Genomic DNA, 21,789 nt, shown 5'->3' on the forward strand with positions numbered 1-21,789 from the left:
AACTACCTTCTGCAGGGGGAGAGCTGGGGGAGTCCTCTCTCCCTGCCCATAGCCCCAGAGCATCCTCCTGCACCCCAAACCCCTCCTCCCCAGTCCTGAGCCCCTCATCCCTGGCTCTACCCCAGAGCCTGCAGCCCCAGCCAGAGCCCCCTCACCCTGACGCACCAACCCTCTGCCCCAACCCTGCGGCCCCCTTCCACACTCTGAACTCCTTGGCCCCACCCCCACCACATAAATTTTGTTGTGTGCACCAATGTGAACGTGATTTGTCACACCACCTCCATAGAGGTGCATATAACAAAATTCATTCTGCACATGTGTGGGGAAAAATTAGAGGAAACACAGTTCCACACTTTCAAAAAATTTCTTCTGAATAGCCTTAAACGCTTTCCTGCAGTGTTTGCCATCTCTGGTTTCAGTGTCCAAAAGTGAAAATAACTTTGGTTTAAAAAAACCTTACTCTTACTCATAATTTGTGCAGTTTATGTAAATTATTATTTTCCCAGTTCAGACAAAAATCAAAGGTATTCGAGTTTCCTTTAATCATCACAATTTTTTTTACCAATTCTCCTATAGACTGGGTAAATTTTCAGAGAGTAAAATGAACTTTGAAGGATATAAAGACCTGAGCTGTAGGAAATTTAATTTACCTTTTTGTATTTGACTCCTGCAGTTAGGTCAACTGCTAAAATATTTCATGAGTTGAAATTTCATTGTGTAGTTATATTAAGATGACCCTTGGTCTAATTGAGGAAAATTTGACAACTGTAGAGTGAATTTATACATGCTCATTTCCCACAAAGCATGTAGTCATGGTCTCAAATACCTGTTGCAGATGGGTGGCACTTAATGAAGCTTCTGTAACCTTTGAGTACTCCAACTATGTCAGAACCTAAGTTGGTGTTCATGAGTAATCTACCCATAGTCTTTTTGACCCCTTTCCTGTCTAATGGAGAGCTGAGAGAGTGGCAGAGTCCTACAGTTTAATTTGTATGAACTATGTGCAGTGGTCAGATACAGGTCACATGGTTATTACTTAGTGGAGATATATGGTTTTGAGTTGAATATATGGCAGTTTCCCAAAATATCTTTATTGCAAACAGTGGATTTCTATGAAAGTTTATGTACAGTAGTGTGAATTGGAAAGCAAGAACTCTTCTAACTGAAAACATTGCAAAGCCAAGCAGTTTCATAGTCCTTATTATATACACAATCAGGTTGAAATAGCTAACTGTCTCAATGTTTTTTGTTATCTTTAACCAGAATATCGCACTCTAGTCTCTCTCATGTTATGTTATGCTGGCTGTCATGGTGAAACCTGCTTTGGTACTGAGCTCAATGTCTATTTCTTCTGGTTATATTTTTAGTGTTGAAGAATGTCGCAACATAATCATGCAGTTTGGTGTTCGGGAGGTCACAGCTGCCCAGGTTGCCAGGGTTTTGGGAATGATGGCTCGAACTCATTCGGGATTGACAGAGGGTATTCCATTACAAGTGAGTAGTCTTATTGAAGAGTGGTAGTAAACAGTGTACATTTACATTTTAGTGAGAGGAGTGAACTTGTTGCTAAAGCAGGGGACACTGGGAGTTGGTGCTCCAGTATTCCATTTCTGGCTCTGCAACTACTGTTACCTTAAGCAAGTCATTTAACTTATATGCTTCACTTCACAGTTCATTCCTATTTTGCAGAGGGGTATTGCATCACAGTGGGGCATGTCTGTAAAATGCTTTGATTCTTAGGTGAAAGCCTTTCTTCCTGCTTACTTAACAGCTTGATTTTGCTCATAATGCAGGATGTTCTGAAGCTGTTTTCTGGTGCTTGTTTTTTAAGTTTAACTAGTATCTGATCAGATGCCTTTAATTTGTAGTCTATTTCGGCTCCTGGCAGTGGGATCTGGAGTGATGGGAAAGATAAAAGTGATGGAACGCAAGCCCATACCTGGAATGTGGAGGTCTTGATAGATGTTCTTAAAGAGCTGGTGAGTTTGTGACTTCTTGCTTGTAATATATCAATATAGACTGCTTGTAATTAGCATTCGGAGCAACCAGTAGTCAATTCTGGTATACTCTTCTTAGGCGTAGAGTACCAGCATTTCTGAACTGCCTTTATTGCTTCACTTGAATAAAAAGTCTCAAAATAATACCACGGGAAACTAAAGATGCAAGAATGGCTAACTTGAGTGACTTTTTTTAAACAGTGACTATTTAGACTCACTATTTAGAGTGACTATTTAGACAACCTTTTTTTAGTGACTAGACAGAAAACCTTTATAAGCACTTTTGCCTCAAGCAGTATGCACCTTGCATGGAAGAGAGTAACACCTAGCCAGAATTCAGATGCTGCAGTCTTTTCTGGTTGTGATGCCACTAGTTAAGTTTGTCTAACACTGTTGTAAGAGCCTGTTTTCAGTTAAATTGTAACTTTGCCAAACTATCTATTTGTGCTGAAATTTTTCCATTGGAATGCAGTAATCATTGATTGCCTGGTGCACTTGCAGAAAGTATTGAGGAATGTTTATGGATGTTATCTTGATGCTGGGTAACCTGTTTTACTGGTTGCAGAATCCTAGTTTGAACTTCAAGGAAGTAACCTATGAACTGGACCACCCTGGGTTTCAACTTCGTGACAGCAAGGGTCTGCAGATTGTGGTGTACGGTATCCAAAGAGGGCTAGGCATGGAAGTCTTCCCAGTTGATCTCATATACAGACCTTGGAAACATGCTGAGGGCCAGGTAGGCTTGTTCTGGAGCTGTTGCCAAATTCATGCTATTGGGCAGTTTACATGCTTAACAGTTACAATTGTACTGGGTTATTATCTTTGTGTAGTAAGGAACATCATTCAGGAGTGAAATAGCAACTTAAATAGACTAGTCCAAGAACTAAGAATGAATTTGCAATTCTGTCTGGGAGGGACTACAGGCCAAGAGCACATATCTGAAGTATGATCTAGTCAACTGTGTAGAACTAGTTTATCTGAAGGCTTAAGGCATATTAAAGCACATTGAGTTGAAGAGCACGACACATCCTTGTTAGGGAAGACGGTTACTAACACTATTACAATTTGTAGTGTAGATGGAACTGGAACTATGTTCAATAACTGCATAGTGCCAAGGCTTTAACCTGGTTACACAATAAGATTAAAGTCCTGGATACAGTACAAACTGAACAGTTTTTAACCAAGTCCCCTGACATAGGTGTGTAGATGTGTCCTGAGAAGTCTAGGTGCAAAACACACACTAACTTTTGGGTCCCTTCTGAAAATCTCTGTCATGGTGGCTGAGGAAGAAAGAGGGTATGTAATTTTGCTGAAGCTCTAAACTGCTTTTTCTGAACACTTGTTCTAGCTCTCCTTCATCCAGCATTCCCTTATAAACCCGGAGATCTTCTGTTTTGCTGACTACCCCTGTCATACTGTTGCCACAGACATCCTGAAAGCACCACCAGAGGATGATAATCGAGAAATTGCCACATGGTAAACCTGGTCACATAGTTGGATTTATATTCTCATAAGTGGAGGATAAGACTAATTTGACAGTTAACTGTGGCTTTTTCAAATGACTTGAGTTTTTAGCTGCACGCATATTCCAGCAGATGAGCCATTAAGTAATTTGTGTATAATTAGTGCTTGGTTCTTGCATTATCAGAGCACTTCTCATATATGCCCATAGTAACACTTGAAAAGCATGCTGCCAGTTGATCCTTCCACTGGTGTCTTTAGTAGGAACTCTTCCAGACGATGTGTTTTGGGAGTGCTTTTTCACTTTTAAAAAATATATAGGTATTCTATTCAAGAACAGGGTTCTCTGATGCAGTTGGGTGTGTTCTAAAGAAGTAGAAATATCTGGGAAACACTAAGCACAAATGCTGTGAGCTGACTACAGGGAATGGAGGAGATATAATTTCCGGTTGTCTTTTTTTTTCTTCTTTCCATGACACTGGAGGAGCTTGCTTCATGTACCTGAAATAAAACATGAGTATTTAAAGCATATACATATAGCCACAGTTTTCAGTTGTATATTCAACCTGAAATATCTCAGTTGGAGGTGGGTTTTTTTAAATCCTCTTCACCACAAGAGTAGTTGACTCTGACCTTTTGAGCCGTTTATTAAACACTGAGTTTTTAAATACTTAATGAAAATTAAATAGGAATATTCTCATTGCAGGCTCAATTGTGTTCAACAAAAACTGTAACAGTTGTATGAAGTTTGCTTATTTGAAATTGGCATTTTAATAATGCTTAGCATTGCCTGCAGACCAGAATCCTGTTAGTCATCTAGTATGTAATTTTGTTTTTGTTAGGAAGAGCCTGGATTTGATTGAGTCTCTGTTGCGGTTGGCAGAAGTGGGGCAGTATGAGCAAGTTAAGCAGCTCTTCAGTTTCCCTATCAAGCACTGCCCAGATATGTTGGTATTGGCCTTATTACAGATCAACACTTCCTGGCATACCTTGCGCCATGAACTCATCTCTACACTTATGCCAATTTTCCTTGGCAACCACCCCAACTCTGCCATCATTTTGCACTATGCGTGGCATGGACAGGTAAGTGTTTCAATTGAGTATTCAAATGCTTTGATTACTTTTATTTTAGAAGCTTGTGTTGGATTGATTTGGCAGCTGGAACAGCAAAGCATTGAAATGTCTTCATTTATGACCAGGGTATTGTAAAAATAATACTTTCTATAAAATATTGCAACTCACTGGTGACAGCTTACCACTTGGATCTTAAGGCAAACTGCTGTGACTTGGTCTCTTTTTTGCATTGTGTAAATAAGTACTCTTTAGCAAAAGATCAGCTTAGGAAACTCAAACTTGAATATAAGCTCAATCTAAGACCTTGTAAAATTAAAACAAGTCTTTTCTCTTGCTGGTTGGCACACAGGTTTTTGGGTTTTTTTTAAAAACTCATCTTTTGTTTCTCTGTCTCCTGTAAGAAGTGCATTATCTTGGGATATAAACTGTCAGGTTCAGGCATAAGCCCAATTGTTAGTTTTCCCTAGAGATTGGCTATTCCATAGTTATACATCCTGGGCTGACGTATCCATACTGATCACTGTCTGGCAGTATACACTACAGATGTCACACTTGTCTGTTGCAATATTACAATTCCTGTATTTTTTAAACTGAGAGCTGTCATTAAGTGACTGCCTGTGTATCCTTTTAGTGTATGCAAATGTCAGGCACTAAATGAGTACATAAGCAGGCTGTTTTGGGGTTACCTGTTGCCCTCTCCATGCTATAGCTTTCACCATTGCTACCACTGATGGAGCTGCCCAAATGCTTGGAGGTAAGGAAAAGATGGCTGTAGCTGAGACCCCTGTCTTTTGGCTAACTGCATTAGAAAATCTTGTGCTCGAGTAGATCTGAACAGTGAAGTTCAATGATACAAAACCGACCTGGTCCTGGTCTATACTGACTACAAAGTCATGGTCATTCAGCATTGTTGGTCATCTCAAGCTCTTCCAGTTGTGGTGGGTTTTTTTGGTTACATTAGGAAAATCTCTTAAATTGAGGGCTAGAGTTGTCTTTATTGCTTGACCAGAGAAAACTTGCTGCAACAAAGCATGAGTTGAGTAAAGATCTTAACTGCAAGATCTAGCATTTTCCACTGGCCCAGGTTGTGGCATAAATGCAGAACATTGGTCTATCTTTCATGATGCAGTTCCATCAGCTGGTAAAACTTAAGTGTTCCCAAGATAAAAAGCAGGGAAGGGATAGCTCAGTGGTTTGAGCACTGACCTGCTAAACCCAGAGTTGTGAGTTCAATCCTTGAGGGGGCCATTTAGGGATCTGGGGCAAAAATTGGAGATTGGCCCTGCTTTGAGCAGGGGGTTGGACTAGATGACCTCCTGAGGCCCCTTCCAACCCTGATATTCTATGATCTATGTGAACAGCTAGACTTTAAAGACCCTTGATACCAATGAAAAGCTGAATTCTGTTTGTTTTGGGGATCTCACTCCCATTCTGTCTCCAAGAACATGTATTAAACCATGAGATATGGTATTCCATTACATAAGTGCAGATGGGATGCTACAATAGCTTATTCCAGTCTCCATTCCTGTGTGAATGGGAAAAGAATTAGACTGGTTTACTGATGGAATAATATGGGATGTGAACTCAACTTGTTTCACCATTCAAAAGGAAATTCAAAGATGTAGAATCATGTCTAGGTGGTGATTTTAGGCTCTTACAGTAGATTAACTGAGTGAACTATAACTGGTATTAACTACAGAACTTGCATGTAAACGCCATTAAAACTGTCGCATATAGGTGAAACATCCTGCACAAGTGTGAGTGAGCTATTCCAAATGTAAACTTCTGTAACAGTGTGTGGGGTTTTTCTAAGCAGCTCTGAATAAAGTGAAATCACAATTTAACTTTCCCTAGGGCCAGTCTCCTTCAATACGCCAACTTATCATGCATGCGATGGCTGAATGGTACATGAGAGGGGAGCAGTATGACCAGGCAAAATTGTCCCGTATTCTTGATGTTGCCCAAGACTTGAAGGTGAGTGGTTTTGAGAGGCATTTGTCATTATTTAGAGTGTTTATGAACTTAATGTTCCTTTTTTATAAGGGGAATTAAACTAGCAAGTGATAGAAAGTTAGTAAGAACTGTATTGCTAGAATGTGTTTGGATTCAGATGTTGGCATAAGTGGGTATCAAGACTACAAAAATTATGTAGAACTATAAGAATAGTTTCAACACTTTCTTTTCTTGAAGATGCTAGAAGTGGGAGCATAGGAAACTTATTTTAGAAAATTAAACTTTGTTTAAAGAGCACAGTTGTACTTAAGTGTGGTAAACAAGTGACACTAGTTCAGTAACTTTCCATACTAGTTCACTGAAATTGTATGTGCTGTACAGTTTCAGCTGACTTATTTTTGAGGTATTTATCACCTTTTTGAGGTATCTGTCACCTGTTAAAGTGGATGTAACAAATTTGGGGTGTCATTTGGTATAGCTGGACAGACTGCCTTCTGAAAAAAAATTTCTGTGCATCAACTACCGTTGACCATGAGGCACATTCAGAATGGATGTGAAATACTCATATGTTGTGCTCAGGGAGTGATAGGATAATTTGATTTGATTTCTGTGGTGTTGCAATAGAAACTGAGTAACTTTTTTTTATTACTCTGCCACTTATTGGTAAGGCTTCATATTAAGACTGTAAAAGCCCAAGCACAAGGTCAAGTCTAGTTGAAGGTAGCGTCATGCTTTCAGATCTAGAACCACTTGCTTAGTCTTATAAGCAAGACTTAACTATGAAGCTAATAGCACCAAATTTTTTTTGTTGACCAAGAAAGCAGTAGCAGCATGTTGTAGCAAAACTTGTCCAAAAAGCAGGTGGGGAGCAGAGAGCGTGAAAGAATGGGTAGGGTAACCTGATATTTTCACTAGTAGTCTTATTTTTTTTTCTTTAGGCCTTGTCAATGCTGCTAAATGGTACTCCATTTGCCTTTGTTATTGACCTTGCTGCACTTGCCTCTCGACGGGAATACCTCAAACTTGACAAATGGCTCACAGATAAAATTCGGGAGCATGGGGTAAAGCAGGATTTTTATTTCATTTCTGCATTTTATTTTTGGTGACTTAGTTAAGTCACTATAACAGTTTTAAGTAGTATTGAAGTTGTGGAAAACTTCTTTAGTCTGACAGTTCAGTGAAAATGTTGAATTATATAATAGCTTAGTGCAATTCTTTCCACCTGGCAATTGCTAAATTTGAAATCATGGCTGGTATGTGGTCTAAATAGAGATTAAAAGAATTTCTCTTCCCCAGGAGCCCTTCATCCAGGCCTGTATGACCTTCTTAAAGAGACGATGCCCATCTATTTTGGGGGGCCTTGCCCCAGAGAAAGACCAGCCCAAAAGTGCTCAGCTTCCTCCAGAAACACTGGCAACTATGTTGGCCTGCCTGCAAGCTTGTGCTGGGTAAGAAAATTGCATGCTTATGGTAACTGCATATGCTTGAAGACTCAACTGCAAGTGTCATAGTTGCAAAAGTATCTTAAAACTTGAGGTTTGGATTCCCTTGGTGCATGTGAAAGACGGGGCTGTACCATTTAGAGCCAGTCCCAGATAGAACCAGTGTGTTCAATCTTACTGCTAAATTCCTCTTGACAGTACTCTCAAGTGTTATGCATAAGCTATTAAAATTTTGTTTATCTCTGGATTTAGAAAGCTTTAGTCTGCATAGTAGTCACTTAAGAACAAGCAATAACTTTGGCTGTACTCTGAATCCTAATGTCCTCTGGGCTGGAGAACTAGAAGGTCCAGAAAAATCTTCTCAACCCTTTGTTACTTCCTCTTTTTATCTAAGAATCTGAACCACTTGCGCACACTAAAAAAAATTACTAAAGGAGACCAGATTGAGAAGAAAACAGTCTTGTATGCAGGCTTTCCTAATCCCAATCACAGGTCTGAAATCTTGGATTTCAGCCCTAATCAGAAACAAGCATTTTAGTAAACTTTCTGGCTAGAAATTAATTCCCCATTTATTGTAATTTATGGGGGAAGTTGTCTCCCAAACATTTTACCTTGAAATTGCACCATGGTGCAACATGTATTTAGGAAGATATCCCTATAACTAAAGTGCTGGTGAATCTAGTTTCAACACACGATGTGCAGGAACGTCTAGCGATGCCAGAAATGTCCTGGAAACCTGTTTGTTTTTGTTTTTGACCAAACCACTTTGTCCTTATGCTAGTAAAAACCGCAATCTTGTTCTATAGCAATAAGTGTTTTAAACAGTTGTTTACTCTGAAGAACAGTTTGTAGTGAAGTCAGACAAGTGTAGACACTGAAATCTGTTCATCTACTAAGTGTCTGATAAACTCACAGACCACTAAGTTACTTGAAGGGAGGGGGGAAACAAATCTTCTACTCAAGGAATATGTATGTACCGAGTCAAAAATTAGTGGTAACACCTTTTTTAATTTTATTTTTTAAAGTACTCGTGGCAACTTTTTAGGGTCATGAAACCCCTATAAATACAAGTGTCCCCCTAGGTGCAATCACTGGGATGAAATTGATGCGCATGTTCTCTTCCCCCCACTCCTTCCAAACATCCCTTGCCTGCTCTGTGTAGAGGGATTAAAATGAAAAGGTTTCTTCTTTTCCTCTTTCTTCCAAGAACACATCATTTTCTCTCTCCCTTACCCCTAGTTCCTGTTGGTGCTGACTGGCTCCTGGATCATTGTATCTGGCAGAGCCAGTGGGGGGAGGAGGAGGAACAGATACTGCCTCACTTCCTCCTCCTTCAACAGTTTCCCTTCTCTGAGCAGGGCTAGACTCATGTTGAGGTTGAAGGGGCAAAGTAAGTGGGAAGAATAACAAGTGCAAGTGTGGGAATCAAAGGGCTTGGAGAGCGAATGGCTGCCTTTGTGCAAATGTAGGGGAAGGAACTACTGTGAGACATGGATAGAGAACTGAGGAGGAGAGGCTGCTTGTGTGGGTGGGCATGAGGGGGTTGGGACATGCTTGGCACATGATACATGGACTGCCCATTTGGGCTCCTGGGAAGCTGCATGAGAGTGAATGTTTCTTTTTGGGGAGGGGGGGAGAAGGAGGGTTCTCAATGCCTGTATACGTGCTTGATTTTTGAGGAGAGGATGGTAGTGTGTGGACTTCAGAGGTGTGAGGCTGGCTGATGAACTTCTGTCCTGGGAAGAAGTATAGGAGACAGTTTGGGGTAGGGGGAGGAAATGGAGGTTGAGAGAGTGGGGAGACTGAATAGTAAACACAGGAAAGGAGTGATAATGTGGAAAGGGGCAAACACAATGTGGGAAAAGAGAGGACAAGAGGGAGAATACAGGAAAAAATGTGTGTGGGGGGGAAGTAAATAGGCTTCACTTACAGGAAGGAATGATACAATAACACTTTTTTTAAATTTAGGTATTTAAAAGGGTGGGATTGAATGTTTATGGAGCCAGACCTAACTGGCAATGCAGTCTCTCCAATTTTTTTATATTTGATGAACAAAATTTTCTGATCCTCTTTTCCTGTGGTTGCAAAGTAGGTGCGGCATCTTCCTGTATTTCTCAATAGGGCTGGTACACTAAAAGCAAATGGGCATCCATGTTTCATACCAATTCTAAATGATCCTTTACAAAGTTAACATTATGCAGAGATACTTAAATTTTAAACCTAGAATTTTACATAATGTACTTCTGGGGGCAGTCTGCACCAAAACATTAAAAATTCTGCACACTATTTTAAAATTCTGCAAATGTTTGTCAAAATAACACTACATAATCATGCCAGTTTCAATTATTTTGGTAATTTTGTTTCAGAATACTGGTCAGCAAGTGTTTATAACAATACATACATTTACGCTTCCCCAGGAGTAGTTACAGAAATCCCTATCACAACCCAGTTCCTGTTTCTTTGCCCCCAGACACCCACACCCTCTTCTCCCCCCGCCCCTCCCTGAGCCCAGCTGCACATGCCCCCCATACCCCACCCCAAGCCAAGGGATCCAGAGAGAGAAACAGCCTGATGCTCAGTCCCAGGCTTACATGGCGTTTCCTGTGCGCTGCTCTCTCCTTCCCTCAGGGCATGCTGGCAGCTGCCAGGAATCTGCTGGGTCCAGCAGTGGCTAGCAGCACTGCAGCCTGTTTCTGTGGGGGGGGAAAGGAAATTCTGCATGCACATTAATTTCTGCAAAATTCTGTGTTGTGCAGAATTCCCACAGGAGTACTAATGTTATAAGATGAAAAAAAGAGTCTTCAATTTTACCTATTTTGAGGTGTATCAGTTCTTTCTGCTGCCTAGATATACTAATGTCCTGACGAGAGATTCTTGTAGAATTCAAGGTATATTAGGTTAACATTTGAGTTTTCAAACAGGGTGTAGTGACTTCAAATCACCATTAATTAAATTTAAATCAGCAAGTAGGAATCATTAATTGATATTAATCCTGTTTTTCACTTGTCTTTTTTTAGTTATTTTCCTAAAGAGAGGTTGATCCTCATTGGTGGATAACCATTAAAACAGATTTAGTTACAAATCAACATAATGTTATGCTAACCAGGAGGATATATCATAACTGTACACATTTATTCAAGCAATTAAACAGTTTAATTTACACTTATTCAGATTCTTAATTTGAACTTAGTATTTTAGAAAATGGTGGATAATGCATTTCTCTTCTACATAATTTTTTTTTGCTTGTGATTTGTCTATTTAGATGGAAATACAATTTAATTTTATTGTGCTGGAAACATACATGTTTCACTAAACTTGTTTTGCATTTAAAACTGATTAATGAACAAAGGAACTATTCACTGTAGTTTGTGTTCAGAAATCAGTTCAATTTACTATATCCTTCAAGATTATGTAACTAGTAGATCTCATCGTCGCATCTAGTATGTGTGTACATGGGTTTTTTCCAATCTAAGTTTTTCCTCCTTTTTTCCCAACTCCCAATTGGCTTACCTTAGAAGGAATTAGTCATTGACCTGAAGTAGTTGAATAAACTGAAATGAAGAAAATATTCTCTGCACCTGTCTACAGCTGCTTTAGCCCTTCAAATTCTAGTTCCAGGTGACTAACTAGTGACTTCCACCTAGTCGGTTATTTGACTTTCTTTAAGACTTGGCATCAGATGTACTGCTTAATATTTTTAGTATTTATTTTAATCATTTTAGGTCTTAACATAGGGTGTTAACTTCAAATTTAATCTTAAATGGGTTTATTTTTTTTAAAAGAACCTGTATTTAATTTCAATAAAATTCTTTTTAGTTTTTATCCAAGCTGGCTTCAAGCTTTCATAAGTGTGAGCTTTATTTAAATAACTCCATAATGAACAATCTCATCCTCCCATCCACGTAGTATCCATGCAGCAACTACAGCAATGGCTTTCATAAAAAGTGCTGCTCTGAAAGCATTTAATGTAACTGACTCTCTTGATGTGAATTAACAACTACAAATGAGAATGCATAAGGAAGGATGGCCTAGTGGTTGGGGGTTAGCTTCCGACTCTGGAGACCTAACGGAGCAGGGACTTGAACCCATCTTACTTTGTGCACTTGAACAAATCACTGTCTCTGCCTCAGTTCACCATCTGTAAAATGGGAATAATAGCACTTTCCCTACCTCTTGGGTGCTGTGAGGATAAATACCATAGGGGTTGTGAGGTTCTCCTCCTACAGTAATGGCTGGTTATAGATGGAGAATAGGCAATACTTTGGGCATGCCTACACAGGGGGCATCCAGGAAAATTAATCCAAATTAATTAAAGGTGTGAATTGTAAGTGGATTAGTTGAACTGCATTGTATAAATCCCTATGTGGATGTTTCTGTTCAGAATTGAAGTGACCATTATTCAGTTTAGTTTTAATTGGTGAATTAAACTGAATTAAGGCCACTTTAATTCTGAGCAGTCCGTGGAAGGGGAGAAATAGGGAGAAATAGCACTTATACAAAATGCTGAGGTCTGCTTACTGGGTAGCTGCTCACTTCCCACAATGTGGGCGCTATAGCGAATATAGAACAAGGGATTATTTTTATAAAGACTTGTCTTGAGAGGCAAATGACAAGTCTAGTCTTGGATCTATTTCTGTATGCAAAGGCCAGTTGTAATATTTCAGAGGATAACAAATTAATAGTTTTATCTTCTGACTACTTACTACTATATAAGGTCTAAGATCCCACTGAAAAATGTCCTCGTCTTGGGCAGCATGCACATTTGACATTTACTTAAGGCTTTCTGAAGCAGTACAGCCCTTTTTTGTCAGAGATCCCCGTGCCCAGCCTAATCAGTGGTTTTAAATCAAGAGGAATGTGGGTTTTTTAAGATATATTTTGGGATGGTCTCTATCCTCCTAGTGTCCCCCTGAGATCAAAAATCTTAGAATGGCTGGGAAATGCCTCTAGTCCCTGCTTCAAATTATTTCAGATAAAAATAAATTTCTTGGTGAAGTAATTGCATGTGATGTTGAATGTTCACCTCTTTTCCTTGGCTTCTGAAAATTTTATATATACATACATACGCACCTGGAATTCCACTCAGACTGCAGAGGTTCATTGTCCTTTTTACAGATATACCACCAAGAAGGGAGTCAGAGCTGGGGAGACCTAGGGCTTGTCTACATTACCCGCTGGATCGACGGGCAGCTTGGGGAAACTTGAGGCACAGGGGAGCTGACTTAGAGACACTACACACCTCTTGCCATGACAGTGCTGGGCTTCTAAAGTCCACATGGCTGAACTATAGATAATGGTAGCCCACAGCATGGGAGTGGTAGGTAAAGAACTCTTTGAGGTTGATCTGGGACATGTTGCTCTAGTTTGCAGAGTGTGGGAGTAGAAACCATGTTGGAGAACTGTGGTGGTATGAAATATCTGAAAGGGTTGCTGCTGAGCAATGCTTAGACTTCTTAAAAACTTGAACTTCCAGGCAAAGAACTTGTTAAGGTAGAGCTGAGGTTGAGTAGACATAGAAAGCTTTTTGAAAACATTAAAAAGAAAAGGAGTACTTGTGGCGCCTTAGAGACTAACCAATTTATTTGAGCATAAGCTTTCGTGAGCTACAGCTCACTTCATCGGATGCATGAAAACATTGTAGTTAAGCAGTTTTTTTTACCTGGAAATACTTGTTTCCTCTTAAACATATGGAAGTAAGTTGATCACCCAAACATCATTAACCTTAAATGCACCTTTAATTAAACATCCTTCACCCCCAAAGATTTAGCACCTTTGAACAGACTATTGCTAGTTGTCCCTGAATTAGGAGGTAGTCAGTCAAAATAATCTCTGGGGTTTACTAGAGTAAGTAGATCCACATCAAAGTTAAATTGTGCAGTTCTTGTGCAAGAATATCTACCCCACTGTCTTGCAAACTAATTCAACAAATATACTATTGGAGCAAGAAACTAATCTGCTGAGCATGAAAAGTAGGCTTACTAGCAATGGGTATGCTCTCTTGCAGAGAGAAAGCACTTCGACTATTCCCATATTATGCCCGTCTCTTGAAGACCTTATTTATTGGATCTTGCTTTCTTGGTCTCTATAGAGAAAGCTGTTAGTGACTTGTCCGGTCTTTTCTTTCATCTAAATATATTGAATCCTCCTGAGATCTTCTTAATGTCTTAGATTTTTCACTGTTGCTTAAGTCATGGAAATGCCCGTCCTCTTAAAAGCTTTCCTGTGACGCTAGCTAGCTAGGTCAAACCATAGCCCCTTATGGCTGCATAAAAATGCTAGAGAATGGAATGAGAGCAACGCAGTGATGGTCTTGGACTTACAGTAACAGAACTCTAATTATATGGTGTATAACCTTGATACTCCAAGTACAACATGATGAAATAGGAGAACAGGGTAGTCTTATCCAAAAGGAGACTTCAACCTTCCCCCTCCCTCTTAAACTACTATCTCATTCTATTCTTCTACAGAGCTCATGTTTCAAATGTTGTCCAAGAAATAGACTAGGGCTTCCTAGGAGTCTGTTCTTTCTTTAAACCCTGTTAAGAGGCATATTCTGTTTTTAGGAGACCCAGTATGTCTTACATTACTGAATAACTTTTATTTTAGGATTATCTAAGACATGAGTATTGACATAGGGAAAATCAAGTGTGGGAAACTGGTTTCCCTATCAAGACTGTCCTTTCCTATGTATCTAATGGAAATCAAATAAAATGTAGCTAATATTCAATACAGTTATGCAAATGTTTATGTACTGACAGCTGTCAGCACTTATGAATTGATACCCTGATTCGACTTACAGTTGGTTTCGACTTTACGACGCTGGGTCCTGCAATGGAGTGGATTGTGGTTCCAGGTTATTTGTTTCAACTTACAATGCAATTTTCAGAAATCAATTGTCTTAAGTCTGAGGACTGCCTGTACACCAGAGGGGGCAGGGTTTTGTTGCTTTCTGGGAGCTAGAACATATTGACTTAAGTGTGTAACTTTTCACTAAAGATGGTATCTGCGGTCACTCAGTCACTGGTTTAAAGTCTAGTGTAAGTCTTTTAGAAAGACATGCTGCGGTTTGTAGGCTCTAGAAGTCTCTAGAGTGCTTCTCAAGTTACTTGACTGCTTAGTGAGTCTAACAAAGATGCAACAGTAGGGATAGTATAATTATTGTAAAGTAATTGCAAAATCTTTTATCTACTTCTCGAAAGCCACACTTATTGCCTGTCTTGAAATACATGGTCCCGTTTGCTAAAGAGAAACTGAACAGGCTGGATTGGCCAGTCTTAGGAATGCTATATGGCTTATCACCCAAGTCTTCTCTTCTTAGGAGTGTTTCACAGGAGCTGTCAGAGACCATCCTCACTATGGTAGCCAATTGTAGTAATGTCATGAACAAGGCTAGACAGCCACCACCTGGAGTCATGCCAAAGGGACGTCCACCAAGTGCTAGCAGCTTGGATGCCATCTCTCCTGTACAGGTAGATTAATGACATGCTACAGTTTCAGAACAGTGGTAATTGGCATTTGTTTGCTGCATAAACTGAACTCTGGTAACAGAACTAAATAATCTGTCAGTTGGCTCCCTTAAACTACTTATGCATGCATGTCTACATAACTTGCTTGTGTTTTAACTACAAAATAGTGTGTAATGGGTTTAGTTCAGAGCTAACTTTCACTTCTGGAATGTTTGTAACAAGTAACTGAAGCTTAGCAGAATGGGAGCAATAAAAAGTGAAATACAAACTTGGCTTAATTAAAAACTTAGTGAAGGTTTCTTTAAAGTGGTAAAGAATTTACTTAGACTTTTGAGGATTAAGCACTGCCTTTGAACCTGATGTGTCTTGTTTGTAGCTTCACGGGCCAAGCAACAGTGCTAGAGCATAAGGACTTGTTATAACTGGGGCTCTTCAGCTCTCAACTGAACTGCTCTTTTAAAAACAAGGTACATTTTACTCCCTGCCGCTCACCACCCCTTCCTCCTCTGGGAGCAACACATTCCAAACCGATTTTACTTCTTGCAACTACATTCGATGGCACATTGAAATGTTAAGAAATGAACTTTTCCCCTATAAATTAGTGGCACTTCAGTATTCCTATAGATGTCGAAGGCATCAGTATTTTGCAGGCTAAAGAAGTAAAGCAGTTTAACAGCTTTCAGAAGTGGGAAAACTACTCCTTAGATAAAGCTATTAAATATCCTGGGAACACTACAAACTGCTACTGTGAGCAATTAGAGCAGCAGAATGTTTTGGATAACTAGTCTGTAGCCTGGCCATCTTCTGTATAGCTGGTGCAGTTTCTAGAACTCTCACCTCCTAGAGTCAGCATCTCTAATTATAGGTGCTATATTGTGGGACCTCTGAAGGCCTATGCAAAAGATCATGTTCCAGTTCTCTTAAAATTGGACACAGTGGGATCCCTTATACAATGCGATCTATAAATAGTGTTCATGAAATTTTACTGCAGCCAGTAACGTTTTTTTAATGACCTAAAACTGAAAGTCATAAGTTGCTGTAATATCAGATATATAAGTATTGCTTTTTAACCCAATTTTTTGTTAAAGTCAAATGTGTAATATTAGGGTCTTGAATCTCAAAGCTTTTAATAGACTTGGATTTTACATCTATAGGGTTGTAGCAGACTTAGGTTAAATCTAAAAATGTGATAAATGTCTAACATTTTGTAGATAAACAGGATCTTGTTGGGGTGACCGGTATGATGTCATAGGCTAAAGTTACAGCTATGTGTCCAAAATAGTCCCTAAGAGAGTATTGGAGTGGTGTCTAAGTTATTGCCAAGAAGAGCTGATAAATGTATATGGCTGTTTATAATCTGCATTTCTTTATTCAGATTGACCCGCTTGCTGGGATGGCATCTCTTAGTTTAGGTGGTTCAGCTGTTCCACATACCCAGAGTATGCAAGGCTTCCCTCCAAATTTGGGTTCTGCTTTCAGTACACCTCAGTCACCAGCAAAAGCATTTCCTCCCCTTTCTACCCAAAATCAGACAACTGCTTTCAGTGGCATTGGAGGACTCTCTTCACAACTTCCAGGTACTACCTGTTTGCATTTTGAGGTAACAAACTGTTCAAGTGCTGCTACAGTTGCCTTGGTCAGAGGTATTGGGCAAGAACAGCAGTATGCTTATTTGTTAGGATTTAATTAAAATTTGCTCCCGCTTCCACACCAAAGTGCTCAGTGCAGCAAAACAAATCAATATAATGTACTTCAATAAAGGGAGGGTCCCATTTTTAAAAAAAAAATTATGGGTATGCAGTTCTGACCTCTTGGAATGTTTTGCCCATTTAAGACCCTCTGAAGTATATTAAAGTGCTGCATCTGAATAAAAGGATGAAATTTTGATTGGGAGCAATCTGAGCCTTTTGACAAACTTCAGTAGACCACTTGAAGTAGCGTAACATGGACTAAAGAAAAGGAGTCACCTTAGACTAACAAATTTATTTGAGCATAAGCTTTCGTGAGCTACAGTTCGCTTCATCGGATGCTGTAGCTCACAAAAGCTTATGCTCAAATTTTAGTCTCTAAGGTGCCACAAGTACTCCTTTTCTTTTTGCGAATACAGACTAACACGGCTGCTACTCTGAAACCCATCATTATGGACTAAAGAGTTGCATATGAAATTGGATAACATGGGGATACTTATTACGTGACCTAGCTGGTCAAGTTTGTGGGAATAATCATTTTTTCTTACTACATGCAAGTAGTGGAGTACAAATGAGATGACTGATACCTTGTTTGGCCCCAGTAGGTGGTCTTACTACGGGTAGCCTAACTGGTATAGGGACTGGGGCCCTTGGCCTCCCTGCAGTGAACAACGATCCATTCGTGCAAAGGAAACTGAGTACATCTGGACTGAACCAGCCTACATTCCAGCAGAGTAAGATGAAACCTTGTAAGTGGTAGTGTTGTCTGTGACTGAAGTGTGACTGTGGTCTGCAGTTAACCTGCATTTCCTCCAGGGCAGGCTTGCGGCCAGTAGATGGCAGATCCCAGAAATATGGCTCTGGTTTTCACTCTGCAGCATGAAACTGGCTACTTTAAAACTGCTGGCATTAGAAGCTTGCAGAGTAGCCCTGAGGGAGTAGAAAGAAGCAGTTTTATAGTGAAGTAAATAGCTCAATGAAATGTTATAAATCTGCATGAACAGTGTTGCTCTGCTTCTTTGTTCTGCTGTATATTGAACAAAATATGCCCCATCTTTTTATAAGGGGTTTTATATATGTGTGTGAGAGATTAGTGTTACAAAAATGAAATTATGTAGAGAACTAATAAACCAGAGGTGCTTTAAGTGGGATATTACCAATCAGAGGATTTAATAAAGGGAGGAAGTGGTAAATTAGGATGTTAAAACTGGGAAGAAAAACAAATTCAGGCTAGTTTGTTTCTGAGAACGGAATATTTGGTCTCCCCAGTCCAGCCAAGAGTCTGTCTGGCTGTAACTGGCACAGCTGTATCTCTTGACTGCATACAGTTAAATTTCACACCGTTTGCTTTGGTGACTTTCTAAGATGTGCAATCGGATATTAAACCTTTCAGACATTATTATGTCAGTAATCCACTGCCTGGCAGCTTGTCCATAAAACTGAATGTGTGAAAAGCTAATCTAATAGGTCCCCAGTGAACATACAGCTGGAGGTTGATTTGACCCTCTTTCTGCTACTTGGGCTGAGCATTCAGTGACTTGGCTTGAAGTGCACTGGTTGATCTGAAAGTGCTTGTGTGAAAGACTGTCTGCATGTTAGTGTTGTGTAGCATGCTCTCTTTTTATGTTCACTTGCACATTGGGTTAGGCTTCAATTTAATTTTAGAGGTGAAATATATTCTAGGAGCACTAGCTTAAGATTCAGTTTATTTCAAATTGATCACTGTTAGCAAAACACAAATCTTACTAAGTTAACAGACCCATGGTTTTAAATAAAATGTGCTCATTAAATCAACAAAAACTACTTAAAAGCATATCAGCCCTGTCAAGAGGATTAAGTAGGTTCTACATATGTTTGAACAGATATCTGAAAATGAATTGAAAAGAACAAGAAAAAAGTCATTTGCTAATGAATTAACTCGGATGTTACTCTTTACTGTCCATTTTCCCAACAGCTGACTTATCTCAGGTGTGGCCAGAGGCAAATCAGCACTTTAGTAAAGAAATAGATGATGAGGCAAACAGCTACTTTCAGCGCATTTATAATCATCCACCACACCCCACCATGTCTGTAGATGAGGTGAGTTTCCTTCTGCAATGATCACATCACTTGTCCAGAGACTTGTTTTATGGTTGAAAGTAATTCTCTTTAAGGTCTTTAATAAATATTGAGGCAATAGCAACATTGCTTTTTGTTTGGTTGCAGTTTGAGGAAGTAAATTGAGTGCACAAATTTTCAAGGACCTGTCTGTGGTACACTGGGTAAAAACACCCAGTTGCACTTGTGCATTAAGTGCAGTTTTAAGTTCTAGCTGCTGAAAATGTTAAATTGGATGGACCTAGTCATGTGAAATCCAAGCACAAGTATTCAACATTGGTGCCAAAGCTTAAAGGGACACCGTCAACTTAAACCATATTTTTATCTGAAAAGAATGAACATATGCAATTAACATCTAAAATTACTATAAATGACAAGTGAAAAATGCTCTTTTCAGTTTTAGCTTATACACTTGACAGTACTGTGTAGTGGTTTACTTTCTCCTCCTGTCACTAGTCAATTTCCCCTTTCTTGTGTGTCTCGCACAACAGGGAGAGGAAAACACTTTATTAAATTTTTTTTAAAGAGACACAAATATCAGGGAGACTCAGTGGCAAGTATAATCCTGAGGCTAAGTTCAATTTGCTTGTTGAAATAGACTATTTCAAGTTAACGATGTCCCTCTAAATATATTTGCACACTTACGGATTATTGAAAAGCACTGTTTAATGAGCTCTACTTCCTGTATTTCAGAATCAAATTTAGGAGCAATACAAAGCAATATTAAAAAAGTCTCATTTGAAGACCATTGCAAATAAATCTGACAAATGTATAAATATAAACATGGTCTCTATCTGATAAAGGAAAAAATGAAATTATGAGCAATACTGTAGCAGGTCTAATCTACAACAGATATTCTTGGGAACCTCCCCCAGCAATTATTTCACAGTCCAAATACTGTAAAAATCTAATGCTGAATTTCCAATTACTTCATGTGTATTGAAGGGGGAAAAATTTGAAAGTAATTACTCTGCTAAAATGACATACAAGGGATTGTCTTTAACTCAGAAGCAAGCATGTTGGAAGTATTGTTCTGACAAACTAGAATGTCTGAGGATTTGAAGAAAATGGATAAACTGTCCATTTGACCTGAGTAAAATAGGATTTTGCTCGTTTATTCCTTTTGCTGAGGCCACAGGTTTGAAGAAAAATCACCTTTTTAAAAGCAATATACATGCATATGAGGCGGCTACTTAGTACAGTCTGACATTTTATTTGCACAGATGGGCATAATTAGTTATTGGTGAGGTGCACAATTAGTATGTAAAGTACTTGCACACTCGTTCTTTACTGTGTGCTTGAAACACTCCTGTTGTGAAGCCTTGAATGTTACTTTCGTGACTATTTTGAGATTCCTGGGGAAGATTTAAAACTATTATACCAGTTAAAATGACTTCTTGGGATTCCATGTTTTGATCAAACTCAATCAGATTTACAACTAAAGATCTGTATAACTGCCAGTCCTATAAACTCAACCTTAGAATGAAATTCAAATGAGAGGGGTGTGCGACTTGTGTATTATCCCGATGATTCTGCAATCAGAATGTACTCTGAACCAAATAAAATCTAGCTTTCTTTCTCATTTCTGTTAGCTGTACTGTGCTAACAAGAGGTCTTTCTTAAAATAAAATAAGGCCTAAAGCAGACATCACCTGGGATATGTAGAGAGCAGATCTGAGTGAGAGGTAGTGGTTTTTTTAACATGGTCCCTTTTCTGACCATAATTGCACTTTTCAGTGCTTTAAAAATTAATACTTTTGGGCTGATAGTATGTACATAAACTTAGCCCAATTTGAATATGTACAGCTGAAATGAAGCCTCATGACCTGTAAATGTAGCAGTGCTGTCAGATTGACAAACTACTTGAAAGCTTTTGCAAAAAAAGATACTGGCCTGAAAAATTGTAAGGCAGCTACAATACAAACAGATGAGGTTTCTAGCATCCACAGAATCTGCATAACAGCTACACTAAAAGCTAGTTGTCCCACCATTTCTTGACAAGACTTTAAATAATAAATAAATAAATTTGAGTTTTACATATAGATTCCTGCCCTCAGGTTTGGCAGTTTTGCACTGGGAATTGGGTTTTCCCAGTGCAATTTACATTAGTGACTAGTTGCAGGTGCTCTTGAACCCACTGGTGTGAAAGGGCTGAGATGAAATAAGTCTCTTGGTAACAGTTTCTATTTCTTTGCAGGTGTTAGAAATGCTACAGAGGTTTAAGGACTCCAACATTAAGCGGGAACGAGAAGTGTTTAACTGTATGCTGAGGAACTTGTTTGAGGAGTACCGTTTTTTCCCCCAATACCCAGACAAAGAGCTGCACATAACAGCCTGCCTCTTTGGTGGGATAATAGAGAAAGGACTGGTTACTTACATGGCATTGGGTCTGGCCCTGCGCTATGTTCTTGAAGCCTTACGAAAGCCTTTTGCATCCAAAATGTACTATTTTGGTATTGCTGCACTAGATAGATTTAAAAATAGGTGAGTGATTTTTGTAATCTTTCAAAAAAAATGCATGGGATATCTTATTAAACTTATGTCTGCTCTAGTTATGTGCTTCAGTAGTAGCAATACAGGATTAATGGTATATGTCATAATACTTGCAAAT

The 21,789-nt window shown here is 39.1% G+C and overlaps 1 protein-coding gene and 1 non-coding gene across 14 annotated transcripts in view; both read left to right on the forward strand.

Moving 5' to 3' along the window:
* Positions 1–21,789, forward strand: part of CNOT1 (CCR4-NOT transcription complex subunit 1) — a 90,787-nt gene that overhangs the window by 21,142 nt on the left and 47,856 nt on the right. For 4 of the 13 annotated variants that reach the window (XM_073307334.1, XM_073307332.1, XM_073307322.1 and 1 more), the window contains exons 9-21: positions 1,368–1,494; positions 1,869–1,979; positions 2,563–2,733; positions 3,346–3,473; positions 4,301–4,541; positions 6,387–6,506; positions 7,424–7,546; positions 7,782–7,933; positions 15,246–15,396; positions 16,769–16,970; positions 17,684–17,830; positions 19,036–19,160; positions 21,376–21,662. In XM_073307334.1, the coding sequence (XP_073163435.1) occupies positions 1,368–1,494; positions 1,869–1,979; positions 2,563–2,733; positions 3,346–3,473; positions 4,301–4,541; positions 6,387–6,506; positions 7,424–7,546; positions 7,782–7,933; positions 15,246–15,396; positions 16,769–16,970; positions 17,684–17,830; positions 19,036–19,160; positions 21,376–21,662 (2,085 nt within the window). The remainder of the gene's footprint in view (positions 1–1,367; positions 1,495–1,868; positions 1,980–2,562; positions 2,734–3,345; positions 3,474–4,300; positions 4,542–6,386; positions 6,507–7,423; positions 7,547–7,781; positions 7,934–15,245; positions 15,397–16,768; positions 16,971–17,683; positions 17,831–19,035; positions 19,161–21,375; positions 21,663–21,789) is intronic. The other 9 variants (XM_073307324.1, XM_073307329.1, XM_073307323.1 and 6 more) reach the window with 6 other exon arrangements.
* On the forward strand, positions 15,733–15,868 carry LOC140896574 (small nucleolar RNA SNORA50). The gene has a single exon (XR_012154584.1). It is a non-coding gene; the product is annotated as a small nucleolar RNA SNORA50 (small nucleolar RNA).

This window comes from Lepidochelys kempii, chromosome 12, assembly GCF_965140265.1.
Source record: "Lepidochelys kempii isolate rLepKem1 chromosome 12, rLepKem1.hap2, whole genome shotgun sequence".
NCBI lineage: Eukaryota > Metazoa > Chordata > Testudines > Cheloniidae > Lepidochelys > Lepidochelys kempii.